The following is a 23,969-nucleotide window of genomic DNA, read 5'->3' as shown; positions in this document are numbered from 1 at the left end:
ACAGAGCCACAGTGCCCGGTCACCTTGAAGAAAACAGTGTGAGGCTTGCCAATCTTGTTCCCCTAGTAGCCACACCACTCAGGGACAATGGAGAGCTTGGCCAGGATAATGGCCCCACGGATGGCAGTAGCTACCTCCTGGGAGCACTTGACACCCAAGCTAACATGGCCATTACAGTCTCCAAAGGCAACAAAGGCCTTGAACCTGGTCTGCAGGTCAGCACGTGTTTGCTTCTGCACAGGCATGATTCTCAAGACTTCATCCTTGAGGGACAACCCCAGGAAAAGCCAATGATCTCAGACTTCTTGATGGGCAGTGAGAAGAGAGAAATCTCCTCTAAGGATTTGATCTTCATATCTTTGACCAGATGGCCCAGATTGGTGATGGGGATCCACTCCTTGAACTTGGCTTTGCCTCCTCAAGCTCCAAAGCCTCTCCCATGGCCCAGTCCATAGAGAGGCCCTAACTCCACAGACCACTGCCAAAGCCTCTGCAGAAACCGCCGCCACAGGCTCCCATCCCAGGACCTCAAGGCCTCTGGGCCCTCCCGCTGCACTGGCGTCATCAGCCATTTGGTGCTGGAAAATTATTTCTCAGGGTAATTTGTTAAAAAATAACAATATGCTTCAATCATTTGGCTTAATATTTTTACTTTAAAAATTTATTTTAAGAAAATAACTGGACAAGTGGACAAAGATAAATTTATAAAGTTAGTGACAAAATAATATATTTACTGAATCAATCATGTTCAATGGTAAAAACCAGATATAATTTTAAATAAGGACGTTTTGGGCAAAGAATGGTGCTGCGGGTGGGAAAGCATAGTGAGTTTCTGTAAGGCAGAAATGGGCCTCTTTTGCTAGTTTCTTTTAGATGAGAAAATGTAGTCCCCTGGCAAGCTTGCTGTTTTCGGATCAATAAAGATTCAAGGACTGCACAAGCCTGTTTTCAAGGTGAGTGACTATGGAGATCATGCTCTCATAATGATCATAAGACACTTTATTTTCTGGAAATAAATGAAAACCAAAAAGTATATTCCTCACATACAGGCTACCCAGATGGATTTAGACAAGTATCAGCTGCTCAGCTTAACCAGAAGGATCCAGTGGCAACCGTTAAAGAAGCCATTTATGATATGTTGTGGTTATGTGCCATTAAGTCGCCTGAGACTCATAGCGACTCTATGTACAATAGCTCTAACGCCTGCACTATCCTGAGCCAGTCTCACTGAGTCTGACACACCTACCCATTACCTCAGTCACTTGTGACTTTCTCTCTTGCACTGTCCCTCCACCTTTCCATATATAATGTCCTTCTCCAAGGACCAGTCCTTCCTGGCCATGTGCCAAAAGTGAGTTGGAGCTTTAAAATCCTAGCCTCCAAGGAGAAACTTGGTTTCACCCTTTCAAAAACAGACCTTTTTTCTCTTGGCAGTCCATGGGATGTTCAATACCCTCTCCAGCACCACAACTCAAAGGCATCAGTTCTTCTTCTGTCATCCTTAGTAACTGTCCAGCTCTCTGATGCATAGTAAGTAACTGCAAAGACCCTGGCCTGGATCAGACACACATTAGTTTCTAGAATGACATCATTGTTCCTTGGTACTCTGGAGAGATCTCTGATAGCAGATTTTCCCAGTGCAATTCATCTTTTGATTTCTTGACTGCTGGTGCCAAGAGTGCTGACCATAGAGCAGAGCAAGCTGAAACTGTTAACAACCTCAATTCTTTATCATAGTGCTGCCAATTGGCCCAGTGGTGAGAATCTTTGTCTCCTTGACATTGAGCTTCAATCCATATTGAAGACTACAGTCTTTGACTTTTTGCAAATGCTTCAGGTCTTCCTCAGTTCAGCATATCACAAGTTTTTGATGAGTCTTTCTCCAATCCTGATGCCACATTCCTCATAAAGCCTAGTTTCCCAAATGGTCTGTTCCACATAAAGACTGAAAAGGTATGGAGATAAGGCACTTCCATCGCTGACTCCTTTCCTGATATTCAGTCATGCAGTGCTTCCTTGCTCTGTTCTGAGGACTGCTTCCTGGTCCAAGTATAGGTTTCACATGAACACAATACTGGTATTCCTGTTCTCCTTAATGTTAGCCATAATCTGTTGTTATTCACACAGTGAAATGCCTTTGCATAGTCAATGAAACAGATACACATTCCTCTGGTGCTCTTTCCTTCGCCCAAGATCCATCTGCCATTGGTGATAATGTCTCTAAAATCCTTCACAGAAATATGGTACAAAAGTTACATCTTTTTCCGGATGAAGAAATTATTAAAAAGTTAGTGGAAGATATTCCTTAACTACAAAAAGTACCCAAACATCTAAATGAATACATAAAAGAAGAAATGAAGGCTTTTCCAAGAATTGAGTCTTTCATCATCTGATGGAGGACAAAAATAGTAATGAGATAGTTGAAACTTCTTCCTAATGAGTTTCTCTTTATCAATAGGACAGAGAAAATAGCTGTATTTTGAAAAATACCCTATTACAGGTGATAAAAGTTGTGGAGAAAGGTCAGGAAGAGATATTCTTTCAATAATAAATTGCAATAAAAAGAACTTATTTATTGTGTTACCTGATTTGACTGTTATAAATAACAAAAATTGCATTTTTAAATTAAAAAAAGAATAAAAACTGTGTTACATTCATGCAATGGAACACAATACAGTTGTTTAAAAGGATAAGGTAGATTTATAACTACCGTTAGGGAGTGGTACTATCAACCCAAAGGCACACAGTTTGAATTCACCAGCTGCTCTGAGGGAGAAAGGAACACTCCCCTTCTGTGCAATTTACTGCTTGTGAAAACCTGTTGCAGGGTCAGCTATGAGTTCTGTTTCAACAACATAGAACTTCACCTTTTCTTCATTTAATGATATGTTTGTATGTATTTCATTCCCTAACAGTACATGCACATTTAGATCACTCGTCTTAACTACTGCATATTATTCCACTATAGTAATCAGTGTATGTCATTGGTTGTAGTTTTTAATCAGAGAAAATGAAGCTATTTTTGTTCAAACAACGAAACCAAAAAACCCCAAACAAGAAAAACTAAGCAAGCCATTAGCCTTGGGTGCCCTCTGCTGGATGCTTTTCCTTGATTTAAAAAAAAAAAAAAAAAGAATGCTAAATTTGTGACAATTCAAATACAAGATACGCTTTTCTACATATAAAATCTAAACACTAAAAAATAAAGATGTATTTTTAAAAACTATTTTATTGAAGGAGTTCTTTCTTTATTTATGATGTATTTCAGGTGTGTGCTAAAAACTTTCTAAGAGACCAAGTAAAACAGTTTGACTTCCTCTTATTTGCCTCCCCACCAGTGTGTGTATGTGTATCAGTGATAGGATGGGGTTACACAGTGGGAAGTGACTGGCAAATAAGCAACAGCCAAAAATGTTTTTAGGGGGTGGGGGTAGCAGGGAGAAAAGTACAACAATGAATGAATGGAAATGCAAAATCTCTGTAAATGTTCAATAAATTAATAAAATTTTAAAAAATGTTTTTAATCTCCTTCCTCCTCCTTTTTAAAAAAATCTCATTCCTTCTTAGCTCTTCACTTCTGAGCTTATATTTACTTCTCTCCTCACATTCCATACCCAGAACCTCCTCAAAACATCAAGATTGTTTAAGCTGTATAATCAGTCTATCCCCAAGCGTAATTACACACTCTTCAACCATGAAAGATGAAAAGGCAATGAGGTTATCAAACTAAAATTTACCTGAAAAGCTCTTCACTGATTATGTGAAGGGTGACATTCTTTCATTATATATAAAATTTATTAAAAAAATTACATCACTACATTTACTCTTTCATAAGGAAATGGATATACTGCATACATATTTAACTTTAATGCATATCTGTGTAATCTGCTATTAAGCAAATTCTAGTTTGGTATTTTAGGCAATCATTTTTTTTTTAATTTGTGTGTGTGTGTGTGTGTGTGTGTGTGTGTGTGTGTGTGTGTACCATCACATCGGATCTGACTGGTACAGGAAGAGATTGTCCCTCCTTCTCCAGCAGAGCATTTGGTGGCTTTGAACCACGCACCTCTGGGATTGCAGTGCAGCTTCTTGCCACTAGGGCACCTGAGCTCGCCTAAGCAATAATATTTTATACAATCCTTAAGTTCTTTATAAAATTCACTTGACTAATAATACTTACAGCTAATCTATGATTATTTGCAAGGCTGATCATTTGCTGGGCAAGGCCATTTAGTAACCTGGTACGGAGGGACAGGTCATCTAGGTCATGACGAAAAGGAAAAGCAATACCATCCACTACCACCAATCGAACCTATATACAGAAATCGTAACAATATTAATTTTGATGTTAAAAATAAAACATTTATTTACATAATCACTAAAATTTTAATTTAGTCTAGTTTGATGATTATTTTTAAAAATATAATTCAACAAAATAAAAGGGACAATTTCCTTATAATTTGTAATTTTACTTAGCATTTGCAGAAACATTTCATAAAGACAAGCACATCTGAAATCATGGTAAAATAAGTATATTTCTCACTCAATATTACCAATCTTACCTTGGGATTTTCTTTATTTGAAAAAAATTACATTTTATAATAATATTAAGTAAAAAAGAAAATATTTTCATGAAAAACTTAATTCTTGGTATATTTTTCACCCTTACTTTTAAATATATTATGGGGCAACCTAAGCATTACAAAATTTAGTATGTGGCAGATTTGTCTTGAATTCCACATAAGTCTACTTATGGACTAAAACATATTTATGATAGTTCAACTATAATAAAAACAAAATTATGGGTTAACCTTTTATTCTCTTATATATAAGAAGGCATGAGTCAGAGCAAATTTGATTAACAACTATTAACAAGATGAAGTCAGAGGAATTTATCAACACATAAACCTGAGATCCAAAAATGTCTAAAAAGAAACAAAACCACTCAAAATGACAATGCTATTTTTTTTCTCCATGTAGTAAGGGGTAGCTTAATGAAACGTCTATTGTAAAAGAGTAATTCTGATATCTTTTAAGCTATCAGTTAATCACTCTCCTCAGAAAACTATGTATTGAAAGTGACATCTAAAGTATGTCAGATGTCCTTGTGGTGCAGTTAGAATTCAGCCATCAGGATGGAGCAATTTTGTTCCCATAAAAACCTACTTTAACAATGAGTGAATGGAAATCCAAAGTCTCTGTAAATTTTCATTAAATAATAATTTTAAAACTCACTGATATGCAGATACAACATAAAAAAAATCCCACTTTACTCATTATCCTTGAGTTGAAATCTGACCCTCCAATCGGCTTCATAGACTGCAGATTGCAAAAAGAGACAGCCTCTGGTAGATGTTAACTAAAGGTCAACCTTTAGATTAGTAGTATAACTCCTTATGGACCATGAGAGTTCCCTCTGTAAGGATTAAAACCAGGGAGCTCTGGTAGTGTAATACATAAGAGTCACACTGCTAATCCATAAAAACTAAACCTTGAAAAGCCTTCTAGGGGTGCAGGAACACAATGAGAGAGAATCACCTAAACAACAATAGCATTTGTTGGTATATGCTGGTCACTGTTCCAGGAATTGGTGATACCATGTAAAGAAGAAAGACAAAACAAACTCCTGCTGTCTTTCCTGTTTTATTTGTCAAGGCATTATTTGTTTAACATAAAGTAATGTAGAAAATATTAATAACATATTAAATTTTTTTAAGGTTTTTTTATTTTATTATTTTTGTGTGCGTGTACTGTCAAATCAGATCTGACTGGTACAGAAGGAGATTGTCCCTTCTTCCCCGGCAGAGCATCTGGTGGATTCGAACCGTGAGCCTCTGGGATTGTAGTTGCAGCTCCTTACCACTAGGCCACCAGAGATGTATTGTGGCTGTTAGATTATGAAACAAGGAAAAAAACCGAGGAAACTGTCTCCTAGCATTAAAAAATTATCCAATTCAGGAAAAAAAAATCTTTGTTGTTTACTTTCACATCATGCATCAGTGGAAGCAAAAATATCAAGTATTATCATGTTAAAACACTATCTGTTCATCAATGATATAAGCAACTGCTTCTCTGAACTGAACAGCAATCAAGCACTTATTGGTTATTTGATTTTGTCAAATCATGGAATAGGCTGGACAAAGATACAAGTGATTAGAAAAAAATCAAACCAGCAAAAGTGTTCTGTAAAAATCCATTGGCATCCACTGTTATAAAATAGGACTGACTGACATTGGGGTTAGGGATAATGTAAGAAAAGAGGGTTTAAATAATGTATACTGCATTGAAACAGATGAGGGAGAGAACTGTTTGAAAGGAATATATGGTTAGGTATTATTTTAATGACAAGAGTCTGGAATGAAAGCTTCATGAGGAAGTGGACTTTGGGGTAGGGGATTGTATAATAATGAAAGGGGTTTATTTTACTTTTCAAAGACAAAAACTAACTAGGGGGATGGGTGGACAGGGAAGATAATGTGCAAAAATGAGTGAATGTAAATCCAAAGTCTCTATAAACTTTCATTAAAATTTCAATTAAAAAAAAATCCATTGGCATCAAAACAACTATGAGATATCATCTCACCCTAGTAAGAATAGCAAAATTTAACAGAACAGCAAACAACAAATGCTGGTAAGGTTGAAGAGAAACTGGAAGCAGTATGCCACTTTCTCAAAAAGTTGGAAATAGAAATACCATTTGACCCAACAATTCCACTACTGGGAATATACCCTAAAGAAACTATAACTGCCACCCAAGCAGATATATGCACACCTATGTTTTTGAGGTTTCGTTCACAATAGCAAAGAGTTGGAAACAACCCAAGTGCTTATCAACAAACAAATGGAGAGAGAAACTGGTATGTTCACACAATGGAATATTATGCAGCACTGAAAAACAGAGAATTCATGAAATATTATACCAAATGGGTGACCATGGAGGACACTATTCTGAGTAAAATATCTCAGTCACAAAAAGACAAATACTGCATAATGCCACTGCTATAAAATATGACTAACAAGTGAGTTGGGGGGAAACTAAGAAAAGAGGGGATAAATAATGTACATAGCATTGAAACAGACAAAGGAGAGAACTGTTTAAAAAGAATATATGATTAGGTATCATTGGCATGGCAAGAGTCCACAATAAGAGCTGCATAGTAAAGTGGAGTGTGGGAGTGGGGGAGGGGGGCTGTATAACAATGAAAGAATTTTTTTCCAAAGGAAAAAAGCAAACCGGGGTGTGGAGGTGGGCAGGGAGGAAAATGTGCAACAATGAATTAATGGAAATTCAAGTTCTCTAAAAACTTTGATTAAAACCTCAACTAAAAAAATTATATGCAACACATTCTTAATATCAGCAAAGTATAAACTTATAATGGCCTTGCAAGCCTAGTGGCGGGTCATCATGAGTCAGAACTAACTCAATAGTGAGTTTGGGGGTTTCCTAGTATGCAGATATCCTCATACTTAACCTGAAAAACTCGTTATTAAGCATTTACCTGCACACAACTGGAGAGGTAAAAGAGTTCTATCATGGAGGAGGATGTTATAGTCATTCAGTTGGTGGTTCTCAAACCTTTTCATAGAATTCCTTCGCAACTGTATGATTGTTACCTGCCCTGAGTCCATTTTTACTTACGGTGACCCCAGGTGTGCAGAGTAAAACTGCTCTCAAAAGAACACAGGGCTTCTCTTTCTAAGCATGTCTGAGTGACCAGCTTTTAAGTGAGCAGTCAAGTGCTTAACTCTTTGTACCACCCAAGAAATCCACCATTTTTAATTAAAAATGTTTGTTGTTTTGTTATGTGCCGTCAAGTCACCTGCGACTCATAGTGACCCTATGTGCAACAGTCCTAAATTCTGCTCTATCCTGTGCCAATCTCACTGTCTCTGACACACCTACCACGACTACCCCAGTCACTGAATCAGTTCTCCTCATAGAAGACGTTCCCCTCTACACTGTCCTTCAACCCTCCCAAGCATGATGTCCTTCCCCAAGAACTGGTCCCTCCTTGCAACATGTTCAAAGTATGTCAAACAAAGCTTCAGAATCCTTTCCTCCAAAGAACAGCCCAGCTTCACCCTCTCCAGGACAAACCTGTTCATTTTCTTGGCAGTCCATGGTATATTCAATACTCTTCACCAACACTACAGCTGAAAGGCATCAATTCTCCTTCTACCATCCCTACTCACTGTCCAGCTCTCTGACTCATAGCAAGTAATTGCAAAGACCATGGCCTGTGTCAGGTGCACCTTAGTCTCCAGAGTGACATCACTGTTCTTCAGTACTTTGGAGAGGTCCTTAACAGCAGACTTTCCCATCACAATACATCTTTTAATTTCCTGGCTAATGGTGTCAAAGAGTGTTGACCTTGGAGCCAAGCAAACTAAAGCTGTTAACAGTCTCAATCTCTTTACAGTTTATCATGATGCTGCCAATTGGCCCAGTGCTAACAATCTGTTTTCTTGATTTTGAGCCTCACTCCATACTGAAGGCTGTAGTCCTTGACCTTATGCAGCAAGTGCTTCAGGTCCTCCTCAGTTTCAGCAAGCAGGGTTGTGTCATCTGCCTAATGCAGATTGTTGATGGTTTTTCCTCCAATCCTGATGCCACACTCCTCCTCATACAGCCCAGCCTCCCGGATAATCTGTTCTGCATATAGGTTGAAAAGGTATGGCGATAGGGCACATCTCTCATGTACACCTTCCCAATTTTGAACCATGCAGTGTCTCCTTGCTCTGTTCTGACGACTGCCTCCTGGTCCAAATAAAGGTTTCACATTAGCACAATCAAGTGTTCTGGGATTCCCATTCTTCTCAGAGTCAGCCACAGTTTGTTGTGATCCACACAGTCAAATTCCTTTGTATGATCAATGAAAAACAGATATACATTCCTCTGGTATTCCCTTCTTTCAGCTAAGATCCATCTAACATTAGCTACAATATCCCTAGTACCACAGCCCCTTCTAAATCCAGCTTACACTTCTGGCAGTTCTCTGTTGATGTGCTGTTCCAAAGTAAAGGCCTACTTTAAGTGGCAGTGATTCTCAGAACCTTTCTAAATAATTGTTTGAATTTCTTAATCAGTGTAGAACTATTTAATTAAACATACATTCAGGTATCAGGTATGGAAAATAAAAAATCAACAACAATAACAGAGCACAAAAGGAATATATTTTCTGAATTTGTTTTCAATTTAAATTTATGTCACTGTACTACTTATTTTACAAGCTTCACAAACACGAGAAAGATACTTGGTTAATCCTGTTACAGAAGTATGACCCATACCTTTGAGCGTTCTGAAAGGAAGTCTGGAAGAAGATAAACTTGTGCCAATAATTCTGTGTAGTCACGGCAACGAAAATAATAAATACGGGAAAGAATATTTTCAAGAGTGAAGTCCTCCAAAGCTTTATGGTGCTCTGAATAAACAACAAAACAACCCTAAAATATTGTTTACTGTTTTGATAAATTGGCTGACTGCAAGAAAAAGAAGACTTCAATAACAAAATTCTTAACTTTATCAAAACTCTTCCCTCTAAATGAAAAATGGTGACACTGAAGTATAGTAGAAAAACTGTATGTTACTATGTCTTAATTTCTGTTCTCAGGGGAGCTCTGGTGGCCTAGTGGCAAGAAGCTGTACTGCAATACCAGAGGTACACGGTTCAAATCCACCAGTTGCTCTGCCAGAGAAGGAGGGACAATTTCCTCCTGTACCAGTCAGATCTGATTTGACGGTATATGCACAAAAAATAATAATAAAAAATAAAAAAAATTTCTGTTCTCTTTCACCTTTTCTCTGATTCCATCTTGAGTTATCTAGAGATGATTTATTCAAACATGTAGAGAGAGTTTTATGCTTGCCTTTTCAAATTTCTAGTTACTACCCTTCACTAAAAAGAAACTTCTCAGTTTTTGGTAGAAATATAAATTAAGAGTGAAAAAGGCAAAATGTTCAAAAGATAATCTTTTTCCCTAACCAATGATGTATGTGGTATAATTTGGTCTTTAAAAATGACAAAAAAATAAAACTTCCATGCACACTCATGGTTATTGTGGCTTTGTTCACAATAGCAAAGAGTTGGAAACAACCTAAGTGCCCATCAACAAATGAATGGATAGAGAAGCTCTGGTATATTCACACAATGGAATACTATACTACATTGAAAAACAAGGAACTCATGCAATATTATTCAAAATGGGTGATGCTGGAGGACATTAAGCTGAGTGAATTATCTCAGTCACAAAAGGACAAATACTGCATAGTGCCACTGTTGTAAAATGGGACTGACATTGAGGTTGGGGGAGACTTAGAAAAATGGGATAAATTATGTATACTGCATTGAAACAGATGAGGAAGAGAACTGTTTAAAAGGGATATAAGATTAGGTATTATTGTCATGACAGAAGTCCATAACAAAGGCTGCATAGTGGAGTGTACTTGGGGGAGGGATTGTATAACAATGAAAGAATCTTTCTTTTACTTTTCAAAGAGAAGAGAGAAAAAAAATTTAAAAAAAAAAAAGAGAGAGAGAAGAGAGAACTGGCAGGGAGGTTGGACAGGGAGAAAAGTGAAACAATGAATTAATCGAAATCCAAAGTCTCTGTAAACTTTCATTAAAATTAATTAAAAACCTCAAACTTCCTTTTTAGATTAGAATTTTTTTTAATATACAGACTGTCCTTTTTTATTTGAATTGTTTATTAATTTTATTACTAAAATTTTGAGTTCTGTCAATAGCAACAAGTCAGAAGCAACACAAATGTCATCGACAAATGGATGGATAGATTGGATTTTTAAAAATAGCAGTTCAGTTTTGTACATGAGTCAGATAGGAATCAACTAAAAATTATTGTACTTAAAAAATTACTTAGGTTTTAGTACTTTTTAAAATGCACATGAAAACAAACAACAAACATCTAAATTTCAGAAGAGAAGTTGACTAGGGTAGATATACATCAGAAAAAGTTTGCCAATGTTTCTTTGTATCTGATCTCAGAGAAGCAATGTTAAAGAAACTCCCTCCTACTTGTATTTCAGAAAATGGGTCATGACAAATAAAACGACCTCATAATGATTTAGGTAAGACTCATGGGAAGGAGTGCCAATGGAGGAACAATTAAGTACTTGGCTGCTAATGAGAAGGTTGACAGTTCAAATGTACTCAGCGGCTCTGGCTTCTAGGAAGAAAGCCAAAGTGATCCGCCTCTCTAAGGATTCCAGCTAAAAAAACCCTATGGGATCATTCTACTCTCTGTGCATGGAGTTGCTAAGAACCAGAAATTAAGACATCCAACAAGACTCAAGGGTTTCCTTTCCTTTACATGTCGAGGCCAAATAGGCTCCAAATTCCCATTCTTTGCCTTGTAAATGACTAACTAAGCTTCTTGTCCCCAATGAGAAATAAAACGCTTATTAACCAAATTGTAATTAGGCTGCTTCTACTCCCCTAAGTACCAACCTGAGCAAAACTACCACCCTACCTTGGTCCTCTCCCAGGGAATAGACTAACTAGCCTCAGCGCACAATCTTATTAATCTGGTAAGTCATCCTCTCCTCTCACTCTTTTACATCTTTTTTCCTACTCTCTCATAAAAGAAAACTCTTCAAACCTTTGGTGATCTTAAGGACAAATTCTCCTTTCTGATATAATAGACCATTTCAACTATTACAATAGCCTTGTCTCCCTTGCAATTATTTTTAACTCAGGTTTGTTACTTTTTAATATTTATCACTGTAATTCTTTTTCACTCTTTATGTTTGGAATTTCCCCCCTTTACTTGACAAGGCCAATTTTCACCATAAAAATAACACTGCAATAACATACAAGCTATTAAAACCTCTATATCCTTGTGCCACATCTATCTCATTAATAGTCAGTATTGTGCTAACTGCACTTGGACAACAGCATCTTAGATATTAATCTATTCATATAGAAAGAAAGAGAGAAAGAGAGAGAGAGAAAGAGAGAGAGAGAGGGAGGAAGGAAGGAAGGAAGGAAGGCAGGCAGGCAGGCAGGCAGGCATGTAAAGAAACACAATGGAGAAAACACACACTAAAATGTGGTATTACTGAAAGAAATCACTGTCATGTGAACTCAAGAAGTAACTTCAGGAGTGGCAAGCATCTGTTTTGGACCCAGGTCCAGAACACATGGAGGTCTCCAAGGAATACAGGCCTACAGATGCTGAATGAAACGAGGACTTTCCTCCATGACCTATGGAGAGAACTTTCCCTAAAGCCAGCACCCTGGACTACCAGTCCCCAAAACTCTAAGAGAATAAATTCCTGTTTGTTGAAGAAAAATGGTAATTATTAAAATTATGTTTAATGGCTTGTACGTGATTGCAGTGGTATTAAACTTCTTAAATTTTTTTCAGTAAAAAGAAAACAGAAAAACATTAATTTGCTAGCTTACCTTTCCCCGTATGTGTTCCTGCTATAAGGTGAAGGTGTTGAATGCAAGCAGTAGCAAGGTCTACTACTCTATCAACCATAAAACTTCCCTCTGTATCAATAAAAACTGCTTCACCTGCCACTCCTCCAAAACATTCTGGTATCTGCACATCCACTGCCAATTGCATACTGTTAAGAAAAAGTGAGATAACCAAATCATTATCCATGACCATCTAATACCGTGTCTTTCAAACTCCATAGCCACTGGGTACCATATATATAAGTGTAAATATATTTTCGAGCATTAAAAAAAGTCTTGTGTTTATAACTCATTTCTAAAGAATTCGGAAATATATATAACACTGTCAAGACATTTAATGAGGGGTAAGCCATCATAATTAAAAAGCCTACCTCCAAAGTATTATCTAGTGCTGGAGAGAAGGCAAAAGCGCTAAACAGAAAGTGGTACACATGGTAAGTGCTTAGCTACAAACCAAAGAGTTAGTAATTCAAGCCCACCCTGAGTCACTTCAAAAGGTCTATTTTGCTTCTGTATGATCAGATTCCTGAAAATTCTGTGCAGCACAGTTCTCCTCTACAACATGGGACCAACAAAGTTGGAATTTATGACAACTTGTTACAATCATGTAAAAATAGGGGAGCTCTGGTGGCCTAGTGGCAAGGAGCTGCAACTACAATCCCACAGGCACACGGTTCGAATCCACCAGATGCTCTGCCGGGAAAAGGAGGAACAATCTCCTCCTGTACCAGTCAGATCTGATTTGACAGTACACTCACACAAAAAGAAAAAAAAAATCGTAAAAATAAGGCATTTTAAGGAAAAAAAGGGAAGTTGCTTTTAAAATAATCAGAACTAGATGTACTTGGGGGGGAAGCTTTATGTTCCAGTAGGGCTCACAAAGGGCTTTTTAAGATATTAATGTTTTCTGTGCCATGGACTACCTTATAATCCTTCATTAAACTCCCTATTTATGTAACTTTCACTATACTAGGAAAAATAGTGTATAGAGACTAACTTTAAAATTAAGATTACCTGAAATATCTTGCTAACCTCTGAAGAAATCATAATACGCAAATCAAACGTTTAAAAGATGGGGGAAGATACCTTAGATAGAACATCAGAAACATGGATAATAAAAGACGATATAAGTTTTTTTAAAAAAAATTGTTATGAACTGTTGATTCAGACTCATAATTGACTGCCCAAAGGGTTTTCAGAGGCAGGAGATGAAACAGCAGGATATTGTCTGTATTTCTCCAGTAGAGCAGCTGGTGAATTTGAATCACATGCCTTTGGGTGGGCAGCACAAATCCTTACAAAGCCACCAAGAGCAAATATAAATTGTGCATCATAAAAATGTAAAACTTAGGGAGCTCTGGTGGCTAGTGGCAAGAAGCTGCATTGCAATCCCAGAGGTGCGTGGTTCAAATTCACCAGGTGCTCTGCTGGAGAAGGAAGGACAATATCCTCCTGTACCAGTCAGATCCAATTTGATGGTACACACATAAAAATAATAAAAAATAAAAAAATTTAAAACTTTGGTGGACCAAAGAACTTTAACAAGAAAGTATCACCAACAAAATAATAGAACACCAAAGTAATTACTGTTTATTTGATTCCAAATCACGGTGATCCTATATATTTCAAAGTAGAACTGCAAGCCATCAGGTCCTCAATGGCTTATCTTTGAAAAATAGATTGCCAGACCTTTACTTCTGGACAGCTCTAGTTAAAGTCAAGCCTCCAACCTCCTGTTAGCAGCTGAGCACATTAAATGTTTTCATCACCCAGGGATTCCCAGAGCTACCACCCAAAACTAAACCCAAGTTAAGTCCAACACATAGCAACCTTCATTAGGCTGTAAATTGTTACAGGAGGAGACTGCCCATATTTCTCCCATGTAGCAACTGGTAGGTTAGAACCACCTACCTTCTGGTTAGCAGCCCAACACACTACAAACTACATCACTAAGGCTCTAGAGTTACAATATGGCCCAACAATTTACCCTTTGGTATATACTCCAAAGAACGGAAAGTAGTCCCCTGTGATTCAGTAACACCAGGAAGAACTGCACTGCTTAGATCAAGAACAAAACAGGCCCCACTCAGGCATAAAGCTCAGAAGGCAGGAAGGGATAGGAAAGACAACAGAATTGGGAAAGAGAAGAAATGGGAAGAGTGCTACTACAATGTGAAGATTATAGTCAATGCCATAAAACACAGTGCTTATTATGAACTGTTGAATTGAAAAGCAATCTGCACCGTAAACTTTCACTCACATTTCAACTGTTAATTTTTTAAAAAAAGCAACCCTAAAAGCAAAGATTAAAAAAATACTTGGATATCAATGTTCACTGCATCATTATCAATCATCAAAAAACAGAAACAATGAATGCCAGTAATCATAAACAGATTAGTGGATAAATAAAAGGTAGCCTAAAAAATGGAACAGGAATGATTGTATGAAAAACAATGTGAATGAAGAAAAGTGTGAAACACAACATATGTGAATTTTGTATGCAAACCAATATAAAAGAAATATTTTAAAAATTATATAAAGTAAAAAAAAAAAATGGAATCGGTTTACTCTCATTGAAAAAGTGTGCTGTCAGGGACTTTTCTTGTCCTGACAAGCAATGATGTCAGTTTAATGACCAAGGTGCACCTGCTCAAGCCATGGTTTTTCCAATTACTTGCTATACATCTAAGAGCTGGACAATGAATAATTGTGACAGAAGAATTAATGCCTTCGAGATGTAGAGTTAGCGTACAGAATATCTTGAGGACTGCCAAAGGAACAAACAGTCTTAGAGAAAAGAGCAACCAGAGCGCTCCTTAGAGGCAAAGGATGGCGAAGCATCCTTACTTACTTTAGGCATATTGTTAGGAGAGAATATTCCATGGAAAGTATTATCAAGCTTGGAAAGGTGGACAGTCATCAAAGGAGAGGAAGACCCTCAGTGAAATGGATGGATACAGTAGAAATGGGCTCAAATGTGTTGGGGATGATAAGGATGGTGTAGCACAAGACAGAGTTCAAATCTGTTGCTCACAGGGTCACTATGAATCCTTCTTAATAAATTTTTACTACCTTTTACTACCAGACAAATAAAAAGCAAAGTCATAAATAAAAATTAAGTATTGATACATAGATGAACCTTAAAAGCACTGTACTAAGTGAAATGTCAGACAAAAGGACAATATTGTTTGATTATATTTATATCAAAGATCTAAAATAAGCAAATGCATAGAGACCAAAGTTTATTAGTGGTTACCAGAAGTGGCTGGGAGGTAACGAGGAAGTATAGTTTAATAGTTTAAGGAGGACCGAGTTTCTGTTAATGATGGAAACATTTAGAAATGAACAGTAGTAAAAAAAAAAAAAGAAAGAAATGAACAGTAGTATGGTGCAACCACTATGGAAGGTAGTATGGCACTTTCTCAAAAAGTTGGAAATAGAAATAGCATTTGACCCAGCAATTCCACTACTGGGAATATACCCTACAGAAACCAGAACTGCCACCCAAGCAGATATATGTATACCCATGTTTATTGCTGCTTTGTTCACAATAGCAAAGAGTTGGAAACAACATAAATGCCCATCAACAAACGAATAGAGAAGCTGTGCTATATTCACACAATGGAATACTATGCTGAACTGAAAAACAAAGAACTCATGAAACATTATACAAAATGTGTGACCCTGGAGGACATTATGCTGAGTGAAATATCAATCACAAAAGGACAAATACTGCATAGTGCCACTGTTGTAAAGCAGGACTGACATCGGGGTTGGGGGAAGACTAAGAGGTGATAAATTATGTATACTGCATTGAAACAGATGAGGAAGAGAACAGTTTAGGAGGAATATATGATTAGGTATTATTGTTATGACAAGGGTCCAGAATGAAAGCTACATGTTAGAGTGGACTGGGGGTTAGGGGGGAGGAGAGATTGTATAAAAATGAAAGAATTTCTTTTTACTTTTTAAAAAGAAAAGTGAAAGTGTCTTGGTCGGTTAGCTCAGTTAGTTAGAGCGTGGTGTTAATAAAGCCGAGGTCGCGGCTTCGATCGCCGTATGGACCAAAAGTTGACAATCTCATTTAAAAAAAAAAAGAAAAGTGAACTGGCAGGGAGGGTGGGCAGGGAGGAAAGTGTGCAACAATGAATGAATGGAAATCCAAAGAATCTGTAAATTTTAATTTAAAAAAAAATGATTGTAGGTGGCCTAGTGGCAAGGAGTTACACTGCAATTCCAGAGGCGTGTGGTTCGAATCCACCAGATGCTCTGTTGGAGAAGGAAGGATAATCTCCTCCTGTACCAGTCAGATCCGATTTGATGGTACACACACAAAAAATAATAAAAATTTTTAAAAAATGTTAAAAAGAAAAAAATGAACAGTAGTGATGATTGCCTAAAACAACGAACATAGTAAAGTATTATACAAAAAATTATTGAAAAGGTCAATTTTTTGTTATATTTTAGCACACTAAATTTTCATTAAAAGGGGATAGAACAAGTGCAGCAATGAATGAATGGAAATCCAAATTCTCTGTAAATGTTCATTAAAATTATTAAAAAAAATAAAATATAAAAAAAGGGGATAGAGCAGGCATAAATGCTGTTCTGAAAGAATGCAAATCAAAATTCAATAGTGATATCATTTCAAAAGGTATTAAGCTTTCAATTAATACTTCCCCACATTATGCTGTCACTCTTAAAACAATTTTTCCAATATCAAATTAAAATAGCCTTCCTATAAGATTATTTAAAACTTTAGCTGAACAAATACAATGGCTTGCCCTGAGAAATCTATGTGCCTACTGTATAAAGAGTAGAGGGAATACTTCATAGGTAGGTACATTCAGAGTCCTATTCTGCCAAACAGAAGCTTTTATTTTCCTCCTATAGAACATACTAAGGATCTGTGGTGGCCTAGTGGATACCCAGAAGTATGTGCAATTCAAATCTACCAGCTGCTCCTTGGGGAAATGATGGGCCATCAATCTCCTCCTGTGCAATCTACACCCTTTGAAAACATGCTGAAGGGTCAGTCAATGTGTTGGTTCCAACTTGATGGCAATGAGTGAATGCCACTAAGAGGTTATAGTGAATACCCACTAAGAGGCTGTATAGATGAGGCCTATGTTCTGTAAGGACTTAAGTATACTTTTTCAGAAGGACAACTGTTCAACTCTTTCTGTAACAGTTATTCCCAAAGCAATGGAAAGAAAAGGGGGTCCATTCTAAAGCAAAAAAGAATTTTTTCTCAGCTGTTGTTTCTAATTTCTTAAGGTGTTAGGACAAGAATTCTAGTTTGGAGACATGAGAACAAGCAACTCAGTCCCTGAAAACAGTTCATATGAAGGTTACAATCCACAGAAAATGTAGACAGAAGGTCTGACTTGATTGCCCTTCTTCCCAAAGCAACTCATTATAAATCAACTGTTGCTTGGATTAGAGGTAAACAGTGCCTATGAGATCAGGATTAAATTTTAATTGATTTAAGCCTTTTGGGAACAGAGCTCCCTGACATGTAAATCTACTTTAAAACATCTGACTTTGAAATATATATATATTCAGGAATGAAACTTAAAGCAGGAGATTGGCATTACCTGTTTGCCTTAACTGCCATACCACAAGGCTGCACAGGGAATATTTATCAAAATAATTTTTTCCTACAATGCTTTATCTTAGATCATACAGCATGACTATATGACATTTATCTTAGATGATACAGCATGACTATATGACATTTATCTTAGATGATACAGCATGACTAAATGACATTTAAAAAGTCTTTCTGCAAAGAAAACAAAAAAGTCCCCAAAATAGTTTTATCTATTTATTAAAGATGGGATGTTGAAGTAATGGCAAATGCAAATGATTTTTGTTTTAAGAACACATAAATAAAATAAAATAAAATAAAGAGCACATATGATACTTTTTATTATCTCCTGATTAATGACCCCTAGCACATAAAACATTATTAAGCCCACCCTTAAGAGAAAAATGGTTTCTTTTACCATAATTGTGTTTTTCCAACACCCGGTGCACCACAAATTTCTGTTGTTTTGGTTAAGGGTACTCCACCCCCGAGAATATTATCTAGTGCTGAACAGAAGGTAATTATGCAGCCCTGGGTATGCTCCTGCTCGAGAAGTTCCAGAGCTGTATACTTCTTGCCTGACTCAGATGTACTAGCGTATCTTGTTGTATTTGTAGGATATTCTCTTCTTATGATCTGTAGTGTTTCTAAAGCTTCTTCTTTTGATATCCCAACTTCTGAAAGCAAAATATGGTTAAAAAAAATTATTTTAGGGATTTAAAGTCATCTGACCCTCAAATGATTATGAATTTATCCTTCATTAATGATAGTTTTAAGGTTTGCAAAGTAATAATGTCAAGGATACATATAAAAAAGTTTTTAAAATAGTTTCTATTAAAGGGTTTTTTTATATAGTAAAATACATATGTTTTTTCTGTCTAGAAGTCCAATGGCTATCCATTGTGCCACAGAGTCAGATACTTGTCTGTTTTCTTAATCTTCACATAAAAGATTTATCTACTACTTCAGAAACAGAATTCAACTAAAGCATTTGATGATCCCAAAGGCAGAATAAAAATGCAGTGACCGCAATTACTACCCCTTTTGGTCCTATGACATAATTATCTTGGTCTTACAGAGTATACAAATTATTTTTCAGAAGAAAGTGTAAAAGACTAAAACAAAGTGCAATTTTCAAGTACTTGTGCACATTATTATCATTATTTTAATACTAAAAACTGTTCATCAAAACACTGGTGTGATGGTGTGAAAGAATTTTAACTAGTGGTACAACTATCTTAAACAATACATATCCTTCCTCAACGACATAATGTTATTTCTGATACCATGTACTAGATAAAATAATGGTAATTACAAAACAAACAATGAAAAAATAGATTAGTACTTTATTTGGTTAAGAATTTGGACTATGAATTGAGTGTTAACAAAGAGTGATGATAAACACTTAAAGACGTTAAGATCCTACCCAAGGTAAGAGCAGAAAGGTGGGACAAGATTGCTTGAGTTTGTAAAATCCTGATTGCACTTAATACGTCTATGGACACGTTACTTCTTTTTGCTTTTAATTTTTTATACTCAGGATGCACAATGGTTTCGACGAACATATAATCTAGCATTGCAGAATTTATTTGAGGTTTTAATTGGGAGGGGAGGTGGAAATTACATAAAAAGTGTGTCGTCTTCTATTTTCTCTTGATTAAAGGCGGCGACTGCTCTCTAGTTTTATAAGGATTTCTGTATTTCTTAAATTTTTCCCTTTCCCGCCCCCAGTCTAGGAAGAGTAAAAATTAAGGCAGTTTGTCTGAGTACCAAACCTGCTACCAGTATGTTAGTGCCTAGTTATTATGAACAAGTTAATCACTCAGCATCAATTTCCTCATCTACACAGCAGATATCCACTAAAAAGGCATTTTGTGAGTCTAGAGGCTCTGGGAAGAAGTACCTGCAAATGTTTTCACGACCACAGCCGACCTAACTATTCTCACATTTTTAAACGGGGTCAAGAAAGTTGTAAACGCGGGGCGCAGACCACCAGAATTTTAGTCACTGAACTAAAACCTAAAGGAAGGAAATAGAGAAGGCTCCAACTGCAGCGTGTTGTTACCTTTACTGAGCTCGGAGGGTTTCACCTCCAAGAGCTCCTCAGCAGTCTGGAAACCGGCAGACACAAGCTTCACTCGCACCGCTGGGGATAACGGTAAGCTCCCTAAATCCCGCTGCATTTCAAACCGGGACACCTACGTGCTCAATCGCGGACAGCTGAACTCAAGGAGCCGTAACTTTATGGCCTGCGCCATGTGACGTCAGACGCAAGGCGGAAAAGGCGGGGTCGTGGCCCGGCAGCACGTGGCCTCGTGTTTTGCCGCTCTGCTACCAACTTAACTTTTCACACTTTAGCTCAGTTTTGTTAGTCATTCTTCCAAATACAATTTTGAATTTCCATCAGATTTATAATTTAAGAATAAACAACGTGAATGAATGACCAGCTCAGTAGACCTTACACGTTTCCTCACTTAACATGGTTCTTGTTGAGTGGACAACTTTGATGGAGTTATGAATTCCGATATAAATTCTGGGTCATGAATAGATAGGCTGACTTGCCAAGAGTGCACAATGGCCAACTTGGTTCTTTTCTAGTGTAAACAGTCCAAGAGACAGTTGTCTGAATCTAAGCTCTTTACGACAGTAACCACCTTTCCGTACCTCGTGCACTTCTCCCGCCCTCGCGAAGGATTGTGGGCCACCCCCCCCTCAAAACCACAGGGAGCGCTCCACCCTTTCCCCCACCCCCACCCCACTCCCGTCTTCTCGTGAGTCCAGCGGGTGAGTGGAGTCCGGGGGACAGTTAGATCTTAACGGCCTTCCCAATTTAAGAAGTAACTGGAAATGTAAGCAAGTAATGTCCTGGTCGTGGGCTGGGCCTGGGCTCTACCGTTATTAAGGGGGTGGGGTGGGGGGCTGCCAGGATATTTAAGGACTCCTGTTCAGATACAGAGCTGGAGAGGTTGCGTTCAAGTTTGAGGATCATTGGCTTCTAAAATAGAGAAGTTTGAGGAAATTGAAAAGCTATTAGAGTGATGGTTTAAGAGATCTTCAACGTACGTGAGTAGTACTTGTGGGGGGGTTCAGGGGAATGTAGCTCCTTTCCTACCTGTTGAAGATTTTGAGCTGTGCCTTTTCCTCCAAGACTAAAGGAACTCGCTAAGTAATTACAAATTAATCTCTTAAATTTGATCTAGTGAATAAAAGTGTTGAACGCTTTCTTAAGTTCCATAACTTTCAAATGCTTGCAATCACACTTTAAGGACGACGTAAAGACTTGGGAGCTCAGAGCACAGGGTTATTTAAGGCAGAATTCAAGTTTATGAGGAATCGATTCAGTTACAATGGATTTTACTGCTCTGAGCTACCTCCTCAAAATTTTAGGCACCTACACGGTGCCAGGTTGTGTAAGAGGGGGTAGAAATGGGAAAAGCATTGTACCTTTGCTAGGGCACAGAAAGCGTGGTCAGGCTGGTCAAAATGCGATTTATCTGTTCCACATGCTGCTTAACTTCTATTAAATACCTATCTGGACACTCGATGGACATCATATAAACGTTGTCCACAGGGAGAAGTCATATTTAGGCTTATAAATCAACCACATCATAGGGTGAAAAGATGGTCACATTTAAGGATTGCTCGTTGGGGCCAAAATTAAGTGAAATTGGTAATGTTTAGAGTTTTGTTTCATTGACAATAGAAAGTTAAATTAATTAGACTTATCTGTGGCTATCCAGTTAAGTGTTATTAATATGTAATCCTGACCTTGAGTTGCTATGGTGGTTATGGATTTCATTACATTTAAAGAAAAAACGAATACTGGTTTGCATTATGTGCTTTGCTCTATACACTTGTATTCAAAGTAGGATCCAAACGTATGAAGCCATGCACCACAAACTAAATAAATCAATGGGATCTCCCTCCCTAGGAGGGCAGACATTATTGCACAGCTTCTCCTTTCCTGGGTCTCCTCTCTCAGCTCAAGCATAGCAGCGAGACTGGCAGGATGATGCAGGGTATCATTCTGTCATGGGTTGCTGTGAGTCAGAGCCAATCCCATGGTCACCACCTCCCAAGAACAGAAATATGTATGGAAATGCTCATACCTATTCTTTTGGTTTTACTCAAGTATTATGGTTGGAAGAACTGATGAATTAGACTGATAATAACTTAAGATGTTTTCGATTAAGCAACCGTTAATAAATTGTAGAGAGTAGCTCTAATGGAAAGGAGTTGAGGTGTTAATCCAAAGGTGATTGAAATCTACTACCTGCTCCACTGGAGAAAAGCAGTCTCTTCCTTTGCAATTTATACTCACTGGAGGGTCAGCTATGACTATGTTCTGACTCAACTGGACAAAACAACGGAGTAAAAATATACAAACAGATTTCAAGGTACACAGATTTTATAGGCAGCCTGAGTTGTCTCAGGCTACCTGAGTAGTCTCCCAAATCCTTCCAGAAATGTTTTTTATTTCCTTTTGCAGTTTGGTATTACTTGATGAAAAGATTTGAGAGACACTATTATAAACATGGGTTTGGGGTTTGTATCCCATCTCTGGAAGCTTCTTACCGTGTGACTTTCAGAAGAGCGCTGAATTTTTTCACCTGTATAAATAAAATGTGATAAAAAATAGCGAAATTTAACAGAACAGCAAACAAATGCTGCAAGGTTGTGGAGAAACTGGAATCCTTATTCACTGTTGGTGGGAGTGTAAAATGGTGCAACCACTATTGAAGGCAGTATGGCACTTGCTTGAAAGGTTGGAAATAGAAATACCATTTGACCCAGCAATTCCACTTCTGGGAATATACCCCAAAGAAACCGTAACTGCCACCCAAGCAGATATATGCATACCAATGTTTATCGCTGCTTTGTTCACAGTAGCAAAGAGTTGGAAACAGGTCTCATTCTTTCTGCTCTTGAGTGTTGGCCGTGTCTCCAAGCTGTTAAATTTTTAAATTTCCAGGGAAGCAGTGCATGGCCTACAAAGCAGGTGCTCCTTACTCGTGTCTGAAGAGAGCGCAGGACTGAAATTAACTATCATGTCCTCAGAAGAAGGCAAACTTTTCGTGGGAGGGCTCAATTTCAACACGGATGAACAAGCCTTGCATAATCACTTCAGTAGCGTTGGGCCTATCGCTGAAGTGGTGGTGGTGAAGGACCGAGAGACTCAAGTGATCTCGGGGTTTTGGTTTTATCCCTTTCGCCAATCCAGAACATGCTTCAGATGCCATGCGAGCCATGAATGGAGAGTCCCTGGATGGTCGTCAGATCCGTGTAGCTCATGCAGGTGGTAGGGACCAAGGGTATGGGAGCAGCAGATATGATAGCCGACCTGGAGGATATGGACTATGGTGGCAGAAACCAGGGTGGTTATAACCATTACTCTGGAGGAAATTACAGAGATAATTACGACAACTGAGATGAGGCATGCATTTATAATGTAGATACACAACGAATAAAGATTCTTCTGATCAGGATCGTCCTTCTAGTTGGCTGTATTTATAAAAGATTTTTGGAGCTATACTGAAATATTTGTTTTAGTACATCAACTTCTATTTTTAAATTGAGCTCCCAGAGTAGCCTGTGAAACCCTTTTCATAAATGCCATAGGATTTTTAAACCTTTTTCTCCCATTTAGAGACAAATTTTGTGATATTTATAAATTCTGAGTATTTTTCCTTTACCAGTTTTGTAGGGCATTTTTGTGTTTGGGTTTGTTTGTTTTTTAGTTTGAGCACTCAGATTTTTTTGGAAAAAAACAAAAACAACTTGGCCAGGCTTTTTAAAAATTACTATCTAAAAAAAAATTTAAAAAATTACTATCTAGAGACATATAGTTTATGTAAGATTATTTCATTATCATGGTTAGAAAACAATTTTTTAAAGTATATAAAACTAGTCTTCCGCCTGCCCGCCGCCTCACAGCCATC

At 37.5% G+C, this 23,969-nt stretch overlaps 1 protein-coding gene across 1 annotated transcript in view; it reads right to left on the bottom strand.

Annotated features, from left to right (window-relative positions):
* RAD51C (RAD51 paralog C) overlaps positions 1–20,224 on the bottom strand; it is a 41,558-nt gene extending 21,334 nt beyond the window's left edge. Inside the window, exons 1-5 of the mRNA XM_006899429.1 lie at positions 20,096–20,224; positions 18,449–18,707; positions 12,423–12,589; positions 9,289–9,422; positions 4,181–4,312 (exon numbers count right to left, since the gene is read on the bottom strand). Of these exons, the coding sequence (XP_006899491.1) occupies positions 4,181–4,312; positions 9,289–9,422; positions 12,423–12,589; positions 18,449–18,707; positions 20,096–20,213 (810 nt within the window). The 5' untranslated portion in view covers positions 20,214–20,224. The remainder of the gene's footprint in view (positions 1–4,180; positions 4,313–9,288; positions 9,423–12,422; positions 12,590–18,448; positions 18,708–20,095) is intronic.
* Between the last annotated feature and the right edge of the window lie 3,745 nt (positions 20,225–23,969).

The sequence above is a fragment of the Elephantulus edwardii genome, unplaced genomic scaffold, assembly GCF_000299155.1.
Source record: "Elephantulus edwardii isolate Elephantulus edwardi_28Jun2011 unplaced genomic scaffold, EleEdw1.0 scaffold00257, whole genome shotgun sequence".
NCBI classification, from domain to species: domain Eukaryota; kingdom Metazoa; phylum Chordata; class Mammalia; order Macroscelidea; family Macroscelididae; genus Elephantulus; species Elephantulus edwardii.
Note: the sequence above shows the minus strand (reverse complement) of the source record. Positions and strands in the feature narration are given on the sequence as shown.